Here is a 21530-nt window from a genome sequence, read left to right on the forward strand (position 1 = left end):
GCGCACTTTGAGCTGGCAATTCCACCTCTACAAACGTATGAGGAAAGAGTCATGGACATGGGCAGAGTTACAAGAATTTCAGAGTTTGTGGGAAAACAGAAGCAAATGAAGTGTCCAAACAGAAACACCTCTCTAATGAAACATTATGGCAGGCAGAAAGAAACAGTATTTTATGATACGGAGGCACTGTCATAATACACCTGTACAAATTTAAATGGGGGGGGAAGGGTATGCATATGAATTTCATACCTGTACACACATTCATATACCTTGGCATATTGATATTAAAAATGCTGACAGCAGTTACTTCTGGGTGGGAGGAAAAGAAGCAACTTAAATTTTTCCGCATTTTGTATTGCCTACATTTTCTAATATGAACACGGATAACACTGGCAATCAGAAAAACAACAACAATGAAAGATCTTTAATAAAAAAAAGACAAAAACTGGAGGCTGGGACTGAACAGTTCACTGGATGCTTGCCTACAACATTTGTATCTTATCCAGTAGGCACGAGGTTATCGAAGAAAGGGGAGCTACTGGCTGAAAGCCAGTATTTTTAAAGGGTCAGAAGTGTAAAAGATGTTAGAAATGATTAAAAAATTAAAAAGCAAGTGGAGGGGTCCAAAGAAAGAGGCCAGGCACATTTGAGAGAACAAAGCGAGGCCACTTCATCCCAGCATACCAACTGAAAACACACAGGGCAAGGCAACTAGGAAAACCCCAAATCAACAGCACTGTTTGCTCAGCCCCTACTGTGCATGAAGCACTTGTAAAGCTTCTGAAACCCCACTATTATTCCAATCTGTCCTAAATAAATATATTCATTAAAATGGGGTAAAAGTCCAAACCTCAGCTTTCCTCAACAGTGGACCTGTACAAACTACAGACTTAAACACATAATGTTAGAGGAGAGAAGAGGGGTGGATCTTTGACATTTAGGAAAATTAATGTTTTGCAATAAAACCTCACATTTAAAGTACTCTAAAAGGCAAATGAGCAGTTGGGAAGAATCAGCATCAATACTAAAGAGAATTAAGCCTAGATGCCCAAATCAAATAGCTGCTCACAAAACCCTCTGGAAAAGCCCCATCAATTCACATGTTGGATGTATGTGCTTTTGTGTTCCAAGGTGATGCCATCATGATAACAGCTATAATAATGGTCTACAGTCAGTAATCATGCAGTGGCTAAAGAGATGAGAGCTGGAAAGTAAAGAAAAATACTTTAGAGTTACAATAAAAGGAGAAAAGCATTTTACATTTCCAACGGAAGGGGAAATGTTGAATCAAACTTCATTTTTAAAGCACATTTGAGGCGCGATGTTGCACTGTTCAAGGATGCTTAACAGACCACGTGGACCAATCAGGTTTGTTCCTCACAGTAGACTCCTACCACCAAACGCAAATAGAAGTATTGCTCCAAGTGTGCCTGTCTATCTATAATACCAGATATTGATGAGCTTGCAAGAAGCCAAGGATGCCTAAAAGACTTTTTCCTAAAGACCCCGGGTATGTAACCAGAAACTAAAGGGGACATATATATTAGCAAGGGACTCAGACCACAGCTGAATTTCTTTCATCTTTGGTAATCTTCCCATCAGATGGTGACTACCACAGATTTTTCACTGTGATATTCACATTTTTATTAATGAGACTGAAAACAAAAGTATGGGTTGGTTGCCTTCTCCATCATGGTCTTTTTTTAATCAAAGATATGGCCATACACCAGAAAACAGAGAATGAAAAAAAAGCAAGAACAGCTAGAGTCCAGAAGGATGGTAATGAACTAAACTAACACATATGATAATTTAGGGAAGACGTGTGTGCTGGTCTTTTATCTTATTTGATCAGAACAGCTTAAACAAAGCTGGACACCAAGCTGGTATTCAACTGTGGATCTTTATTGAGGCAAAAATACTACAGTCCTACCCTAAATGCTACAATATACAACTATAGGAATTACAGAAACTTGAAAGGCACAGCAATGATACTGAGCCACAAAACCTCCTGCCATGTTAGTTGACAATGATGTTCATTAGATAATAGTCTACATTTAACACTACTGTTTAAAAAAAAACACCAGCAAAAAAAGAGGTAACTAAAATTCAGGAGGTATAGTGGTTGAATAACATCTTTTCCCTCCTTTTTGCCCTGAGGAGTAGAAAAGTCAAGGCCGTACAGCTTTAGGGAAGAGATTCCGATAGTTTTGCCCGTGTCATTCCTACCTGGAGGGTGCCAAGCCTGACGCATGTGCCATGGCTCTCTTCCCACAATGGGTAAGTTGGTATAAAAGAACAACCAAAGTGTGTCCTGAGATGAGTGACCAGGATGGGGAAGGATTCTGAAACCACATCCTGGTGAAAAATTGAAAAAACTGGGATTTGGCTAAACAAGCCAAATAAAGACAGAACTGAGGACTATTTCAAGGAAGGGGGGGAGAGGAAATATCAACTGTACCAGTGTCCAGCCTGACAATTCTATGAAGGGCTCCCAAAAAAGCATGAGCTTCTTACCTTGTTCAAACATTGTATCCAGGAGGTGAATACTGGTAACCTGAATACTTAAAAATAGCACTTAAGTTCCAATTTCACTTTTTTCTTACTTCTGCCCCAACATCTCCAATTCTAAAAGTAAGAATAAAGTCTTAAATTCTATGGACTTCTCTTCAGTTGACTATCCAACCTTCAGTCCATTATTAAAAGATTTGAATTTGGTGTCCTAGAAAGTGTTCATCACTCTAGGAAACACTAGAAGATCTGCAAGTCAACAGAAATTCCAAATGGAAGGGTCTTAACTTGGAATGAGCCTTCCTGAGTGATGGCAGTATGATATCTAGACAGCAATATCAAAGACCAGCTGTTGACTGGCTCACACGTGGTTAGGTTTCACAGACTTCCCTTACAGCAGGTGTAGCCGAGATGGCTGAGTGCAGACAACATACATCGTTGTTTATTCAAGACACTTTTTACATGTTCATTCTACCATTATTTCAGGACAGTCTTCAACTATTTGATTACATGGCCAACCTGAATTTTAACTTTGAAATGAAATGGAATAACCTCCCGTCTATGTTCCCAGATCCTTAGAAAATGGCCTGTCACTAAGTTGTTCTAAAGCTTTGAATGTCTTGGGTACGGACTCTTGGAAGTGTGAACTTGCTCGTGTTAAAGGTTCTCTGGGCTGTCACTTTACAATGAAATGAAGCAACCTCTTGAAGAAACAGCCACGTTGGCACGTGGCCAGCATGCTTCTCCCGTGTTCACTGTGCTAGAATTAGATTCTTTAAAGAATGCATGGTTCACACAACAATACTGTCAGAGGAGCTTGTGAGAAAATCCTTTGGAAATTATCTTTACAAATTTTTGATAAGCCTCAAGTGTAACTGATTTCTATTTTGAACTCAAGGAGGCCAAATTTGTTTCGGTGAAGAGGCCCTTCTGTAGGGATTCCTCATGATATCCACGAACAGAATAATTCAACAATATAGCATCCAAGAAATTTCCCAAGTTTCTATCTTAAGAAAAAAATAGTATAGCTAGCTCGGCAATGGAAGTTAAAATATAAACAACAAATACCCTGAGAAGACTGTTTAATATATACATACAAAATTTACATCTAGGAAGGAAGGAAGGAAAGAAGAAAAGGATTGGCTTAAGAAGAAGCATGTCTTCCATCTTAAGAAGTTCATTAGATGTCTCTGGTGAAAAATACTTACTATGACAAACTGTCAGAACCTTACCATGCTTCTTATTAGAGACATTTATACTGTTTTCTTCAACACAAATCGAGAATCCTTCCTGTATCCACATCCCGGGAAGCAGCCTGACATATCAAACTCAAAACGAAGTTGAAACAACCATTTGAAATACAAGGCCTCCAGAATTTCCAAGCAAAGACTATAGTCAATTTCTAACTAGAAGTACTACTGGAGAAGACATTTACACCACTGGCCACTTGTGGCCCAGCTTATTTTGACAGAATTTACGAGGAGAAACGTTATATAAAATATAAATACATATCTCTATATAAACATATAAAAATATATATTTATATTCTGTCTCCATATAGTTGTATATATAATATATACAAATCTATACATATATATATATATATACACAAATAATATATATACAAATAAAAGAACCTGAAGGATTTTAATAACAGCCTTCTACTGAGGCAGACAGTAAGAGTGTCAACCCTGACCCAAATAACTAGAACATGTGATTAGGGAAATTCATAAGAGACAAATTAGCTAATATTATACCACCTAGCTCCCTATGATATAGAATCGCCTTCTGATAATAATAATCATATGATAATACCATCTTAGACTTCAGTATCACAGATGCTTCCATAGATATTAATCTTTTTTCTCCATTGACCTTCTCAGAAATCCAGTGAGATAAACAAAGTACACACTATGACCCATTTCACACACGAGGAACCCGAAGGTGTGAACACACAGTGACTTGTGCCGTGAGTGACAGACCTCCAGGACAGGCAGAGGCAAGATTCTCCTGACCTCCCAGCCACTGCTCCTTCACCGCCACCATGCTGTCTAGTCCCCAAAGTACAGTAAAAGTCCCAGCAGCAGAAGGGACAGGGGAAGGCACGCTATCTCCATCTGACGGGACTTTAGAAACAGAAACTGAACTGAGGGAACCTGAGGGAACCCCCAGCATTAAATTCACCCACACCCACATCTTTTGGTCTCTTTTCTTGATTTCAGCTCATACTCCTCTATCTTTTCTTTTTCTAGAGACACATTTGGAGATGAAACCATTCATAACTGCCCATCCACAGACAGTTTGTGGCAGCATAACTGACAATGAGTCTGCTGCAAAAAAAATGAAAATGCTGTTTTAATAACCCTGGCCTAAAATACATTCTATTGTATGCCTCAAAGGGTTTCAATAAAAAGTCAACCTGTAGAGACATATTTTCTTGGCTTAAACAACAATCCAAAGCATATAAATGTAGTCCAACTATAATGACATATTTATAGGCCAATAAAGCTTACACTGCAGCTTTCATACTTCACTTAAAGGAACTCTGTAAGAAGCAGTGTTATATAAAATAATTTGATTTCTTTTCAAACTATAGCCCAAGGAATAAAAAAATGCAAGTATGCTATGTTTAACTGATAGTGCTTATATTCCTTAGTTGCTAAAAGTTTTGTAAAATGAAATAATTCTTCATTTGACTAGTTCCAACTGCCATACCAAATATGGGTATCAGGTCCACTTTATAACAAAAGCTAAGTACTGTAATTCTGGAGACAAAAATAAATAACTAGAGGCTTGTGTAGTGAACGATTTAATCAACCCGATTCTTCTGGAAAAACAGGTTCCTGTGTTCGTTATGCTTATGAATAATACATTCCTTAACCCTTCTATTTTAACATAGTTATTTTTTCTTTCTTCCTTTTCTATAAACGTCAGTATGAAACTGTCTGAAAAAAGGTAAAATATCTCACGAGTAAAGTCACAATCTGAATTGGTTTCATACTGAACTTTCTTTCTTTGAAAAGGACAAAGAGGAGGGAAGAGGATGAATGTATTCTCACACATCTCAGAAGTGTTTTTTAAGATTGTTAGTTTCCCCACTATCTAGATCTGCAGTTTCAGTCACCATTTACCATCTTAAATGAAAATGCCATAGGTTTTTAAAAAGCAAACATGACATCCGCAAATATTGTCCTTGAAGGGGAAAGGGATAAAAAATGAAAGAGTTGTGATTTGAGTCAGAGCAGTTATTGGAAGCTGCCATTTGGGGCAGAGTTTCTCTTTGTGGAGTATTAATTTGTTGGCAGACACACATTTGTGAGAACATTCTTGTTTTTTTTACTATTCAGAGAGACAGGAAGTGACACAAACTGGGATTAAAGGGAACTTATTCTACCTAAACACTGAGCAAGAAGTGTTCTTTAATTAGCTTTTATATGGTAAAATCCCTTCTTTAAGAGTCAACCTAATTATTTTGTTATTATTGATGTTTTAACATGATGAAATAATTCAGTTAAAAAAAATAACATATTGCAGTTTTACTTTATCCACAGAAAGGTGAGATGGTTCCATTCTTTGCTTACTTCCACTAGAAAAAAAGAGGGAGGGTCTTAAGTAATCTCAGAGTTCATCTTCTTTCTCTGGTAAGAACAATGAGGAGTTGGAAGGGTTTTACAGAAGGAAAAACCTAATAAGTGTGTGAACTTCCATTAACAATGTGGTATTGGAAGTGGTTTCAGTGTGGCCAAGAGAAAGGGAGATAAGAAAACCACTGTGTAGAAAGAAAAGTACAGACAACAAATATTTTGATGTTGCAGACAGAGAAAGGAAGGGGTTGAAGAGAAAGTTGCTGGGACAGGAATGCACACAGCAAATGACACCCCCTATATCCCCAATATAAATCCTCACAATGTAGGCTTGTAAACCTTAGATCAAGCAGATAATGGAAACTCATTACATTAAGGAAAGTTTTTGTTTCTCTTTCCACATTATTACAACACAGTGTGCATTCCAATTACAAAAGCTATTTGTCTCAAATTCCCCACAGTTCATACCAACTGAGTAGAATTTCAAGGCTCCAAATTCTATCCTTAAAGGGGTATTTTACACTAAAAAAAAGAAAAGAAAAAAAAAATACATGGTGTTTCTTATTCACCAGAGAGCTTCCCAATCCAATCAAATCTCCTGTTGCTTATTTTCCCTTCCTCTGCACTAATCACTCACAGAGCTGTCTCCCAAATGAGACCCAAAGAAAGAAAAAAAAAAATCAGAATCACCTAGAGATCCTTTTATCAGTACACATTCTTTGGCCTTGCCTCAATCCTACTGAATGAAGAATCTGGAGAAGCTGTACTCAGCAATCAGTATTATTTAAAAATTTTTCCTAAGTGAGTCTAATGAACAACAAGATTTAAAAACCACTAAGTACTTTGAATGTTCACTATAAACCAATTTCTTCTGGAATCAATTATTAAAAAGTTCGATTATGGACATTTTTAGAATTCAGGAAGATCAAAACCTCTAAATCTTTTGATGAAATTAAGAGGTTGGGCTTCTTTTCATTCATTAATAAACTATCAATTTTAAATACAAAACAACTCTTCTATAAATACTCTTGTTTATATGCATGACATCAAGCCTAACCATCTACACATCCTTTTGTTCCCCCATGGGTTTCCTGTTTAGTTTTTTATTAGTAACAGTATATTTCATAACTAAAAAAAAAATCAAACAAACAGAAGAAAGGTTTTAATGTTAAGGAAAACATAAGACAATAGCAATACAACTTAGATCATATATTAGGCAAGTAATACAACAGCTGTATTATTCAGCATTACCACATGTCAGAAGGCTAGTCATGGTGTGTTCACAAAATTGGCCATGTTAACAGCCTGTATAGGAAGATGATTAAAAAAAAAATTCTTTAATTTTGAAATGAAAACCACTAGATTAATAATTTTCTCTAAATGGGCACATGACAATCAGGCCACCATGACCAAAATATTACTGCCTGACATCTACCAAAAGATGCCAGGAAACTGTTGATTGTTAAACTGCAAGAAAATATTAATGCTATTCCCAAAACACAGCACATCACAAACCAGAATCACATGAAAGACAAGTCAGTTACGGGTGTTACTCAGTCTCTTTATGCCAATTAAAATAAAAAGTCTAGGTTTGTTGTAGTAGTTAAAATCTAGGTTAAAAAAAAAAAACAGGAAGTTGTTACATTAAGGCATAAAACAGGGCTATGAAAATCAGCATTGCGCTAGAACGAAAGAAAAAGATGCCTTAATATGTTAAAAGTGAAGTTCCTCTTTGCCTAAAGAGGAAATAAGTAGTCTAAATCAGAGGTCAACAACTTTGGTCTTGAGCAATGCTAGGAAAGTAAGTCAGTGAATGCCACAAGGAGTTACAAAGGAAAAAAAACAAGCAGGAAAGGACTCAAAAAAGTCACTCGAGAAGAGAGTGTTGAGAAAAAGCAATAGAATTAATTATGGCACTCCTCTCCGTACACCAATATACACCAATCACTGTGCTAGACCCTTTGTATCTTACATCTCCCAGTGACCCTGAAAAGTTTCCAGGTTTTCCAGATGGGGAAGCTGCGGCTTGGAGGTTAAATTATTTGCCCAAGGCCACACAGCTAAGTAAGCAACAGAGTCAGGATTCAAACACTAAACAGAATAACTACTCCAAATCCCAAACCTATAGTGGAAGAAGGGAAGGAAGGAAAGAAAAAACCATATAGCTGATGGTGACCACTAAACCCTCAAAACTCTGGGGAACCTATGCCATGAGTTGCGAACCAGTAGTTCCCCTGCTTTGAAACTGTTCTCCTGCTTCACATTAAGTGACTCATCTCTCTTCCTCACTCTGCTTTCCTTCCAACATAAAACATGAAATTCTGATGTGGTGTTAAAAAATGTCACATTATCTACTCAGAACAAATATTTAAACTCTCCATTAATTCAACTTTTGGTGCCTCGATTAAGTCTTATGCCTTGACAGCAACTGGAAGCTGCTAAACGCTGAGTGTTATTAGATCACCCAGTTTCCAGCACAGGGTTCCACACAGAGAAGATCCTGTGATTCAACAGGTAACATCCATCCCTTCCACACCCAGCCATCTGTCCATCCATATTCCCAGGTCCCTCTGAGGTTAAAGAACTTATATGCATATATGAATGACAGGGTTTCCAGAAAAACCTACAATAAGAAAAGTAGGTTACTGTATACGCCCACACATTAGATTTAGAAGTACAAACGATAATTACCAAGGTCAGCCTTTTCCTTGAGAACGTCTTTGAAGTTGAGTCCACTGTTCAAGGTTGACTGCCGGTACTTCAGCAGAGCTTCCTTCTGTCCATTCCTTCCCAGGGACTCCATTTTCACTGACCCAGCTCGAAGGCCACATCTCCACTTGGAGAAATCAGAATGTACCCACTTGACCAGGTCTTCAAGCTTCACAATCACCTTTTCGGAAACAGCAATGACTTCATCCTATAAGAGGTAGTGGCGGAAGAACAAAAAACATTATTGGTGGTTCTGAAGTAAATGATACATTTTCAATAAAGCCCATTTGAAACACCATTTCAGCGGCTGAACCTAATGTAAGCAGACAACGTGTTTTTTTGGTGACAGAGAACCTTCAAAAACTCACTTCATTTCAATGGTTTTTCGCTGCTTGTGGTCTAGTTGAGGAATAATTTATAGGATTTATTTGTTATGTGCTTACAAAATGTCCAAAAATTGGGCAGTAATTCTAATAGCCATTTTTAATGCTATATGCCAAAGCTCACTCTCCCTACTTGACCACATGGGCGAAAGCTAGTTTTTAGGTGCCATTAATTTTACAAAAGTAAAAAAGTGAGAACTAGATGACTAATGGTTAGCCTGTCTCTATATAAATGGTCTAAGTAAATCTGGGATTCTTGGAACTCTGACTCACCCCCAAATTCCTATGTTTATGGTACATTTTCCCTTGGCTTATACACAAATATTGAATTTAACTTTTGTCCTAAAATTAAATAAAACTGTGATGTAATCCCCAAAGAAATACTTCATAAATGTTATGTGCTTCCCACTGAAAGAAACTTACACATTCTCATGTTTCTTAAAAACTTTGTAAGTTGAGAAATGAACTGATTTTTTCTTTTAATACGTATGGGGTAAGAGGCAAGAGGGCAAGTGAGGAGAAAACCTACGAATCTAAGAAAAGTAGTTGAAACTTAAGTTTCTCCTATGGATCATAAATTTCAATTTTAAGCATCTTTAATTACTTCCAGGAAATGACCAACTTTTCTGACTCAGAATTAATCCAGCAAGATATTTAATAGATATCCGTACATGGAGCAAAGGAGGGCCTCTCTTTCCCGAAGCTTCTTTGGAAAAGGCTTAAGAAGATCATCTCACTGGGTTTTAAGTTAAATTATTTGAACCATTTGACATTTCAACTTGAACTGACTTCTTTCATTTCTTTTACTTCACATTTCTGAAGAAAGCTGAGCTGTGAAAACCCCTAAGCTTACAAAATCTTAGAAATATTTTTGACAAACAACAACAGGAAGATGTCTCTGAGCTATTAAACAAAGGGAATTCACGAGTGATTTTGGCTAATTTTGCTGTAAAACATAACTCTTTCCTCCTTCTCTCCCACCTACACACACACACACATACACACACACACACACACACACACACACACACTACTCCAAAGCAAACAAAAAAGGGTTTATTAAGATAAGCTTCACACCATAAGAAGCCCCGGATTCAGTTTTTTAAAAATGTTTTAAGGTAGGATCTAAAATTTCACTTTTCCTCATCCAGTTCCAAGCTGTCTCTGAGAAGAGTTTGTTAGGCAGCAGCAAAATAACGAATACTCTATCAAAAATGAAAAGTAAAACTTTTGTAATGGAATCCTTTCTCTTATCATGATTAAATATGAACTTCCACTAAATGGGAGACAAAGTAGAAACTGTTTTTATTCTCTGCTCAAGAAAAAAAAAAATTTCAATACTTTATATAAACAATGGGGCACGTTACAAAGTACCATTTCAGTGGATGACTTCACTCAGATTCACTACACCAGCCTCTCGAAATAAAAGATCTATAGTTGTCACGCATTTTATAGCTATTACATGGTGATTATTAAATGTCAGAATAAAAATTCAGGCTGGGTATTGTTTCAAAGAACATGGGAACAGCTTCTGGACAGGGCATACCAGAAATCAAGTTTAGCATATACTGGAAAATAATTAAGTATCATGGTATATAAGTCTCAATATTAGCAAAGATGGAATTTGGCAACAATTTTACCAAATATGGTTCCCTAGAAGAGACAAGTTTGGAGATGAGTGTTATTTTCAAATAGCTCTATGATCAAATGATTATCATTTCAATTACCAGTTGCTTCAGAACTTTTCCAAGAAATGGCATGACTAGCTCTGGCTGGCTTCCAACACCCGCCAAACAAATAGTTTATTAACCGAGAGAAAATACAATCCTTATGATGTCATTGATGAATAAACCCATCTTTCAAGATCCAGTCTACAGGTTTAGTCCTCCCTCCTTTCTCTCTCTCTCTGAAACAGACCTTCTGAATATATACACAATGCATAAAAACAAATGCAGGAATTCAAATAAACATGTATAAGCCATAAACCCAAGTTTGGATTAACTGTGAAACCACCAGTATGTTTCACTGTGGATTCACAGAGAAACTGGCCCGGCAACATTGTCAAACGCCAGGATTTAGAAGGAAATCTGATAAGCGGAGGAGGGGGAACCAAAAAACCAACCCCCAAAACAAAATAGCCAACATATATATAGAAAATGTCTCAGGAAACATTACTCTGTACACACAATGGCATAAATCACATGTTCGTATTTACTATTCTGAGGCAGTTGCTGACTAAAGTTCCTAATACTCACCATTCTTGGGCAAGTCTCTATGTCTAAGAAAAGAATTTCTATAAGCTCATCTCATGATTACATTAGCTCTCTGCAAACCGAGAATTAGCACTGGATAAATACTGCTTATTTACTCTAATGCAACCCAAAAAGAACACAAAGAAATACACCTTGTTATTCTATTAATGCACCTTGGCTTTTCAATTAACCCAGAGCCTAATCAATATTTATGCAGGCTGCGTTGGGATACTTTCTAAGTCCCTATCCCCTTTCATCATTGTTTCAAACTGCCTATTTCTGTTGTTGGGATTTTGTTTCTCCCACTGCATAATAACAGTGTACTCAATCACAGACTCCTCTAAGTCAGAGGAGATCATCTGGTCAAGACGTCATGTATCAGCCAGCCCATGTGTATGGCTGGCCTCTCCAAGTGTTGTAAGAATTGGGACACTTGGGACTCCCCTGGCGGCACAGTGGTTAAGAATCTGCCTGCCAATGCAGGGATCATGGGTTAGAGCCCTGGTCCGGGAAGATCCCACATGCCGAGAAGCAACTAAGGCCGTGCGCCACAACTACTGAGCCTGCACTCTAGAGCCTGCGAGCCACAACTACTGAGCCCGCTAGCCACAACTACTGAAGCCACATGCCTAGAGCCCATGCTCCGCAACAAGAGAAGCCACCGCAATAAGAAGACTGTGCACTGCAACAAAGAGCAGCCCCCGCTCACCGCAACTAGAGAAAGCCCGTGCGCAGCAACGAAGATCCAATGCAGCCAAAAATAAATAAATTAATTAATTAAAAAAAAAAACCATTGGGAAACTTTACACAAAGTCTCCTGACTTCTATCTTCTCCTATAAAATAAAATAAAGGGTTATCTGGGGGAAAAAAAGAGAACAAAAAGACCCCTCAAAACAAAAAAGTTGAAACTGAGTAGAGGTTGCTTTCTTTAGATGAGATGCAAGCTCTCTAGTCTGCCACTGACCCCACCGCTCCTATCGCCTCACACTCAGTCCACCGTTCCTTTACCTGCCTGGCCCCTTGGGCACGCACCCACCATTTAAACGTCCACACCCTAATTTATCCCACCTCCCTCACTTTAACGATGAGGACAATCAGGCTCAGTGACATGTCCGACTGCCAACTTCAGGCAGAACTTGGACAGGAATCCAGGTTTCCTATCGGCCAACACAGCATTCATCCTGGACTCTGGAGCCAGACTGCCTGGGTTCAAATCCCAGCCCTGCCATTTACTCCCTGTGGAATACTGGGCAACTTCTTTAACTTCCCTGTGCTTCCATTTTTTTAAATGTATGTTTTTAAAAAAGGTTAATGATACTGTCTATCTCTGACGGTAACGGTGAGGATTAAATGTGTTAACATAAATGAAGTGGTACATCGGATTTAGCTGTCATCACTGTCATTGCTTCTCTGAATTAGTGTTTTCCAAAGAATGCCACACAGAGATGAGTATAGATGGTTCATGGATAAACCTTTTAACATTTAATATAAGTTACTCATTGCTTATTTATTTTTGTGGTAACTTTCCACTTATGGGGAAGTGGTACTGGTTTCCCATTTATAGGAGATATAGAAAGTTTCCTCTTTAAATAAATTTTAGTTAAAAAACAATGGGTCAGTTTGAACAAAGCCATTAAATAAACCCAGTAGATGTGAGTATGGCAAAAAAAAAAAAAAAAAAGGTCAAGATGCTATGAAAATGACTGAAATTTGGGACAGTACATTATATATCAGTGGTTCTCAAAGTGTGGCTCAGGAACCCTGGGGAATCCCCAAGACTATTTCAGTGGTCCACAGAGTCAAAACAATGATCATAATAATACTAAGAAACTATTTGCTTTTTTCACTCTTATTCTCTTTCAAGTGTATAGTGGGGTTTTCCAGTGACTACAAGACAGATGGTATGGCAAAAGAGTGAATACAGAAGGAGATACAAGAATACAGCTGTCTCTATTAAGCTCAACAGTAAAGAAATTTACAAAAATGTAAAACAATGCCACTGTTTTTACTAATTTTTTTTGTTTTTGAAAATAAGGTTAATTTTCATAAAAATGTGTTACATTTACATGATGGCTTTATATTCCCATTTTCATTGTATTAATGTTTTTTAAAATTAAGTTACAGTAAATTTTCCTTTTTTTATGTACAGTTCTATGTATACCATAGTACACATGGCAACTACTGATCTGTGCTTGGTATAGTTTTGTCTTTTACAAAATGTCATATAAATTAAATCACACAGTATGAAATCTTTTAAGGCTGCTTCTTTCACTCAGCATAATGCCTTTGAGAGCCACCCATGCTGCTGCCTATATCAACAGCTTGTTCCTTTTTTTCTGCTGAGTAGTACCTCATGTTATGGATCTGTCCCACTGAGGGACACTGGGTTGTTTCCAATTTTGGCGATTACAAATAGAGCTGCTATAAATATTCATGGACAAGTTTTCGTGTGAACATACATTTTCAGTTCTCTAGAGTAAATACCTAGGAGAGGGATTGTTGAGTCATATAGTAAGTACATATTTAATTTTGCAGAAGCTGGCCAACTGTTTTCCAGAGTGGCTGTACCATTTTGCGTTCCAACCAGCAATGTATGAGCGTTCCAGTTGTCCCCCATCCTTACCAGCACTTGATACTGTCACTGTTAATTTATTATTGCCATTTTAATATGTACGTAGCGGTTTCTGATCATGTTTTTAATTTTCATTTCCCTAATGGTTGATGATGTTGAACATCTTTTCAGGTGCTAATTTGCCATCCGTATATCCTTTCTGATGAAGTGTGTGTTTAAGTCTATTGCCCATTTTTAAACATTGGGTTGTTTTCTTACTGTTGAGTTTTGAGAGTTCTTGTACCCTCTTGATACAAGTCTTTTACCAGATATGGGGTTTGAAAATATTTTCTCCTGTTCTGTAGCTTGTCTTTTCATTCTTTTAACAGCGTGTTTCACAAAATGAAAGTTTCATACTTTGATCAAGTCCAACTGGTCAGTGTTTTTCTTTTATGGATTGTGGTTTTACTGTTAAATCTATGAACTCTTTGCCTAATTCCTGGTCATGAAGAGTTTCTACTTTGTTTTCTTCCCAAGGTTTTATAGTTTTACATTTAGAAGTATAATCCATTTTGACTTAGTTTTATATAAAGTGTGAGGGTCAGCTTGACATTCATTTTTTTGGCATATAAATGTCACATTACTTTTATTTTTAAATAAATTAGTAAGCATTTAAAATCATTTTAAGTTTTAATTTCTAATACCAGTAGATATAACCCACATAAATCAAAGCTCCTTTGTGGTCCTAAATAATTTGAGCATAATGGGTCTTTAGTCCAAAAACTTTGAAAACCACTATATCACTAACCAAGGCCGTTCTTATTCTTAACTTTCCTTAATGTCTTAGTAACAATTTAATAATGAACAAATCTACCTTTGACTTGGAACTCTCCCTCTTGTTAAGAACTGTGAAGAATCTGAGATTTTACACTACTTTCAAACTTATAAGTTAGCTTGTCACAGTTTCATGGATGCTTGCAGAGGACACAGGCTCCTGGTCAGAGACAAACGATGGTTTATAGCTCACAGAAATAGCTGTAGTCAAAGTATCAGCATTTGTGTTGGATCTCTGATACCCAATTCCCAAAAAGAGATACCAAGAGGGCTAGATGATATGTGTACACAGAGTGCGGTGCATTTCAGGAGAAGAACCCCAAGCATAGGAAACCCAAATCTTTTAATACTGATCAATAAGTATGTCTGCCCTTTGTTCTGGAGGAAGGCACTAGCTCCATCTTCCAAGGCCGTTCACTATATAAACATCCTTGAAAAGATAGTTGGAACAAAGAGTCAGTGGCCCTGCTCACAAACGTACAGATACTCAGTGGACCCATGAAAAATACCTACCCAACGCCTACCACCTCTACATTCCTTTGCTTTGTTCAATTTCTCTCCTTCCTCATTCTATTTCCCTACAGGAAAAATGTAGGAAACATTTATCTTTAGATGCTGTCTGGGTCCAGTCTTCCTTCTCTGCATATCACTCCTTGAAGAAATCATTCTCCATGGAGATTCCAGTGTTACTCTCTAAGGCCATGACTACATTCTGTAGTTTGGTTCCAACTAGTTGGTTCAGACCTTCATCCAGACTCCAGTCCTTTGTCCAGTCCTCAATTTAGATGTCTCAAGAGTCAACTCAAGTTCAGCGGAACTGTACTACCAACTTGGCTTATGTGTAAGAAAAGAGCTTAGTTGACACAAGAAGAATTTAATACTCCCCAACTGTGGTTAACTTTTTGCCCACATCTATTCTTCCTTTCATCTTTAGTAACAGACTGCTAATTTGCTCGGCACAGAATACAGACACCACTACCCTGCTTCCCTTACAGCCAGATGCGGCCATGTGACCAAGTTTTGACCAATGGGATGTATCAGTGATGTGCGCAACTTCCAGGTCAGGCCCTCAGAGGGGATGGATATGCCTTTGGATCATACAAATAAAGGCACATCTCTCAGGAGAAAACGCTAGAGGGAGTCAGGTCTCTAGATGACTTCGTAGAACACAGCCGTCATACTAACCCTGAAACACTTACCCATTGGCTGTGACATGAGAGATTTTGAACTCCCAACTTATTTAAGCAGCTTTAATTCTGGGTCTCTGTTAAACAGAGCTAAACCTATTTTTTTTTAATTAATATATCATTCCTCAGGAGAGAAGACATGAACGGAACCTTCCCTATAGCACCACGTGGTACCCTGTAACAGACCATTGCTGAGGAGAGCCATGTTCAGCTATGTTAATGGAGCCCAAAGGACAATAAACACATACGTGTATTATCAGATGGGTTGGCGGGAGGGGGGTTAGAATGAAAACAGGAGAACACAGCATATTCACCTTAATTGTCCCCAAACATCCTGGGTTTTCGCACCAATGGACTCAGGCAAGGGGAAGAAAGTGCCCTGTTGGGCCTGGCTGCATTGGCCACTTCCCTTGCTTGCAAGCCTCCCTCAGATACCTGATATTCAAGGTACCATCTGCCCCATGACTCTCCCTGTTACACATTAGTATGTTCTGCTAACAGGACATCTACAAAGTGAGTAAAAGGTTTCACTCTGCAGGCACGTGGTTGCCAGTCAGAGGTCCAAGAAGGTCTGGCAAAAGAGAATGGTAATGTGGGTCAACAAGATGAAGCTTTCACTGGTCAGTGGTGAAATGAGAAAAATGAAATGATAAAAATGAAGACAACACAGTGAGTATTTCAAGAAGCTAAATATGCTAGATTTTAAGGACTATCCTTGTATCAGCCAGGATTCCAACAGGAAAGAGATGGAACAGTTGAGTAATGATAATCCAAGGAGGGTTTTACAAAGGGACTAATGACAAAGATGTTGGTGGGATATAAAAGAACCCTAAAAGGGCGATAGTGCAGGAACCTGGGCTAACAGCATCTCAGCTATCACCACTCCTGGGTGAAATCGTCAAAAGGGGTGGGGGGATGGTTACCAGGATCAGAGCAGATCCTTCCACCAGTGGCTGTGACTCTTCCTTAGAGGGACACCAGCAGCCCGGGGGAACCTCCCATGTAAGGACAGGGAATAAACACCTGCCTTCATTCTCCTTCCTCCCTCCCTCTTCTGTGGGGGAACGTCACTGGAAGCCACCGGTCCCAGGAGCTCTGTTAATGGAGCCACACCGGGGACCCCCAGGACAGAGAGAAGGGTGCGGCGCTAACCTGGAGAGGTTCCCTGCACACTCCTGCTATTTAGGACTTCACCTCTCCTCCTTTCATCTGGTGTTACGATAATCTTTTTTTCCTCTAAAATGAGGATGGCAATGGATGCTGGTAGCTGCTTTTTAACGTCCTTACTCAGCAAAATAAAATGATATCAACACTAACTTGGTCCCCGAACTGGGAATTACTGAGCTTATTACCTGTGACATAATGTTAAATCTTTGTTAGGTGTCAGTATTTGATTCTGAATTGCATAATTCTCTCTCCTACAATAAACACCAGAATTGCAGAGACTTTTTTAACGGCGAGGACGTTTAACTTTTACTTCTCTTGTACTTCCCAAGGAGCCATGGATTGTGCTGGGCCCAAAGCACACAACAAGTATTTATTTTAATGGTCCCCCCTGTCTGGATGTTCCATGCTGGGGGAAACTGAGAGCTGAGGAAGCACTGGCTTCTGAGTCTCATGGACCCAGGTTCACAGGTAGCTCTACTGTGTTTAATGTCAATGTTAATCTTGGGACGTGACATTATCTCGCCAAGGTCTCATCTGAAAAAAGCGTGAGGGGAATTGGATAAAAGAACCCACCTCACAGGATAACTAGGCTGTTGGAGTAGTTCTAGTACAATTGTCAACACAGGCATCCAAGAAATGACGGCTATTACTGTTATTACATAACATCACTTTAACTGAAAATGAGGGAAGGAGGGTGAGCGATCTTCAGATGTCACCTGCAAGGAACTGTGCATGTTCTTTACTCCTCTTAATTCTTTGTCTGGGGACAATAATATCCCTGTAGCTCCTGCTGGGTACCTCCAAGGCAAAGGGTGGGCCAGAAAGCAATTAAGAATGTCTGGGCTTCTCCTTAACCCTCAAGGATACAGCGGTGGCAAACTCTGAGGTGCTTTACTCTACCCAGATGTTAATCTATGAATTTAACAGACATCATCTTATCTAATCCCCACGAGGACTTGCTGAGGTAGGTAACCTCAGGCCCATTTTAGAGATGACAAAACTGAAGTAGAACCAGAAACCAGCTTGGTAAGCCTATCATTTCTCTGGGAAATTGGTCTCTAAGCCTTTATAGCAGTAACACTCCAACCTACTCCTATCCTGGGATAAGTGAACCTTCCCCATCTCCCAGCAATCTCCTGGGGTGGCTGGGACTTAAGGTCATGTTGGGACAAAAAGATTTGTAATTTTTTCATTTGTATTTTTTTTTTGCCCCCAAAGTAAGACTACATGCACTAGTTAAAAATGTGAAGAATTTTCTGTTGTCTGAGTGATGCAGGTATCCTCTCAAGTTTGCTAAGGGTTAATGTGACTCCCTTAACACGATGAAATGGATTTGCCATGGAGGCTGATTAGTGTATTGGGTTCCAATTTCCCAAGCCAGCCCCTTCTCTTCCAACCTTTTCCCTCCCCCTCACCAGACACTGGCGTGATGTTTGTGGCTCGGTGAATTTTGGAAATCCATCCTGGCGCAATTACAGGGAGTAAGCAAACAGAAGACTGCTCTGAGGGGCGATTTGTCAAATGTAATGTGACCATCCTTCATGGCACAGCCAAAGGCATTTGAGTATCAAACAAGTAATTCAAAAACCCTAAATATTTTAATATTCCTAAAAACATTTTTAATACTCGCTCATCTGAAACCTGTTAGGATGCAGCCTGCTTCCCTGACCAGAAGGCCCTCTCTAAAGAAAGCCCCAGAAACATCCTCTCATTAATTCCCAGTTCCATTTTTTTCCTTTTGGATTTACTATGCATGCATCTCTTTTTCCTCCTTAAGATTAAAAAAAAATTTACACAGAAATCAAGAAAATGCATCCCAGCATCCTCTCTAAACAGGCAAGCATTTGATATGTAGAGAACATGCCTTAAGTCAACGGTTGAGCAGCCTACCCTTCCTTTAGCCAAATTAATAGGGTGTTAACGTCACAGTCTATTTTTTAACTACTTTCAGGTTGCCATAATAAAAACTAGCTTGGCACCCATATACTTAGCTCTGGCCATTAAAACAGAAACAAAAGAAGATAAATGAGGCCAATTCCAGTGTTAAAGCACAGCTGACTTACCTATAAGACCATTCTCTAAAAGCAAAAACAATAACAGTAAAACCCAAACTCAACCACCACCCAACCCAGATGTTCTAATATGGTGAGTGACTTCAAACCATTACTTTTACATCTGCTGATCTTTTTTTCACCTAGTTTTACAGGCATATGGCACCCTGCCCAGGTACGAAGTTCAGCAGGGCCCATATTCAATCAAGACCCTAAAAGGAAGAAGGAAGTTCTTTGCCCCTGTTGGTATATGAAAATCACAGTGGGAGCCGACTGAATTAGTCAAGGTTATTGGTGATCTGGCACAGCACCTTGATATACTGCTGTCATTAATGAGAAGAGCAGTCTTCACAGAGAGTCATCGAAAGCCTTACGCCTATTTAGCACACTTTAATGTAGAAACCAAGTAAATCTTCCGGTTTTCTGTAGCCTTTATTTAAACGTAAACATATGATTTAGACATGCTCCCTCTTGTTAAACATTTTTTTTCACTCTGTTCACTTAGCACAGTTCACGTTATTACCCTCACATGTACAATGGCAGTGGAATAATTTGAGACCCACGGCTTTATTTAATAATGTAATTATCCTATATTGGATTACTTAAAAGGGGCTTTGTATTTTACAGTTCTAGCTTTTCCCATACGAGTGATATGCTCTGACACAGTAACTGATTCAGGCTTCAGTCAAAAGCTCTAAACTCAGTTTGGAAAAATATTGAGTGTTTCTGAATAAGCCAGGATTAACATAAGAGCCAATCTGCAGCCACAGTTGGTGACCTTTTTACTCCTGTTCAAAGACTGTGGTGTGGAGGCCGACACAGAGGACAGACACGAGCAGCTATGGCTGCCTGATTCCAACTCTCTGCCACCTCAGTGAGGTGGTATAAACCACAGAATAAAGCCCAAGTTTTCCTTAAGGTAAGCTTTCTGAAGGCAGGGCTGTAACTTGCCTTCCATGTCTTCTGATATTCCGTATACTACCAGGAGGAGCTGAATGCATGAATGAATGAATGAACAAACGAACGAATGAGTGAATGAAGGAATGAATGCTATCGGGAATTCTGACAAAACGGTTGCAGAAGGGAATCCAGAAGGAGCTATCACAAGCTGAGCGTTCACAAGCTGAGCTTCATCCGGTGCTACTGTCAGGAGGGATTTTGTTTGAGCTTTTCCCCAACTCAACTCAACCTGATCCAATTAACCTGCATTGACTCTGCTCTGTGCCAGGCACTGGACTGAGTGCCAGGCACTGGACTGAGTACCAGCCATGGAGAGAGAAGGATGAAGAAGACACTGGTGCTGCCCTTCAGAAACGGGCAGTGCCCAGGGCTCCTGTTCCTTGCCTAGAAGCGAAGGTTACTCTCTCTCTAGTCTCCTTTGCCAGAGAATCCATTCATTCTTTCATTTTCAATGTCCGGAGCATCTACTCTGAGCTGCGCTAGGCACTAGGAACAGCAGGGGTCTGGGGAAGAACAGCAGTCTAGCGGGGGTGGGAGACACAGGACACACACAGTAAACCACAGTCCCCAGCTAAGTGTGATTTATGTAATGAGAAACTGTCATAAGTGATCTCATTCATTCAACAAATATTTATTGAGCACTAACTATATGTCAGGCACTGGGACCACAGAAATTAAAACAGATGAAAATCCCTACCTTCCTGGAGCCCACAGTTGTGTGTGGGGTTAGGGTACGTGTGTGTGTGTTGGCAGAGAGGGGAGTGGGGGGCCAGATAATAAAATCTGAGGCAAAAGAACTAGAAGAGGCAATAATGGGAAACAGAGGGTAGAACTGGGGATGATTTCAAATCAGATGGTCAGGGAAGGTCTCTGCTGAGACCATAAGGAAGAGAAGGAACGAGCGGGGAAAGAACACAGGACACTGCACGCAGAGGGAACAGAGGATACAAAGGCACGGGGAGGGACGCGGTATGTTGTCAAATTCAAGGTGAAAGAAAAAACACATAGCATACGTATGTCCTATAGCTGATACAGCCTTCTAAATTTGAATCCAGACTCCTTTTCTCTAGGTGTCTGGCAGGTTTCGCATGGAAGCTACCCCATAAATCAATTTCCATTATTAAAAATTGACCAGAATCTGGGAATTCCCTGGCAGCCCAGTGGTTAAGACTCCGCACTTCCACTACGGGGGCACGGGTTCGATCCCTGGTCAGGGAACTAAGATCCCGCATGCCGTGTGGCGTGGCCAAATAAATAAATAAAAAGTGAAAAGAGAATCAACAGACTGGGAAAAGATATTAAAAAATAATTGACCAGAATCTGCTTAATGCCACCCTTTTCTC

The 21530-nt window shown here is 39.2% G+C and overlaps 1 protein-coding gene across 3 annotated transcripts in view; it reads right to left on the reverse strand.

The window, feature by feature from the left end:
• ARID5B (AT-rich interaction domain 5B) overlaps positions 1 to 21530 on the reverse strand; it is a 188714-nt gene that overhangs the window by 148673 nt on the left and 18511 nt on the right. For all 3 annotated transcript variants that reach the window (XM_082425505.1, XM_082425506.1, XM_082425507.1), the window contains one exon: positions 8784 to 9009. In XM_082425505.1, the coding sequence (XP_082281631.1) occupies positions 8784 to 9009 (226 nt within the window). The remainder of the gene's footprint in view (positions 1 to 8783; positions 9010 to 21530) is intronic.

Source organism: Balaenoptera physalus (assembly GCF_965194825.1).
Source record: "Balaenoptera physalus genome assembly, chromosome: 14".
Classification (NCBI taxonomy): domain Eukaryota; kingdom Metazoa; phylum Chordata; class Mammalia; order Artiodactyla; family Balaenopteridae; genus Balaenoptera; species Balaenoptera physalus.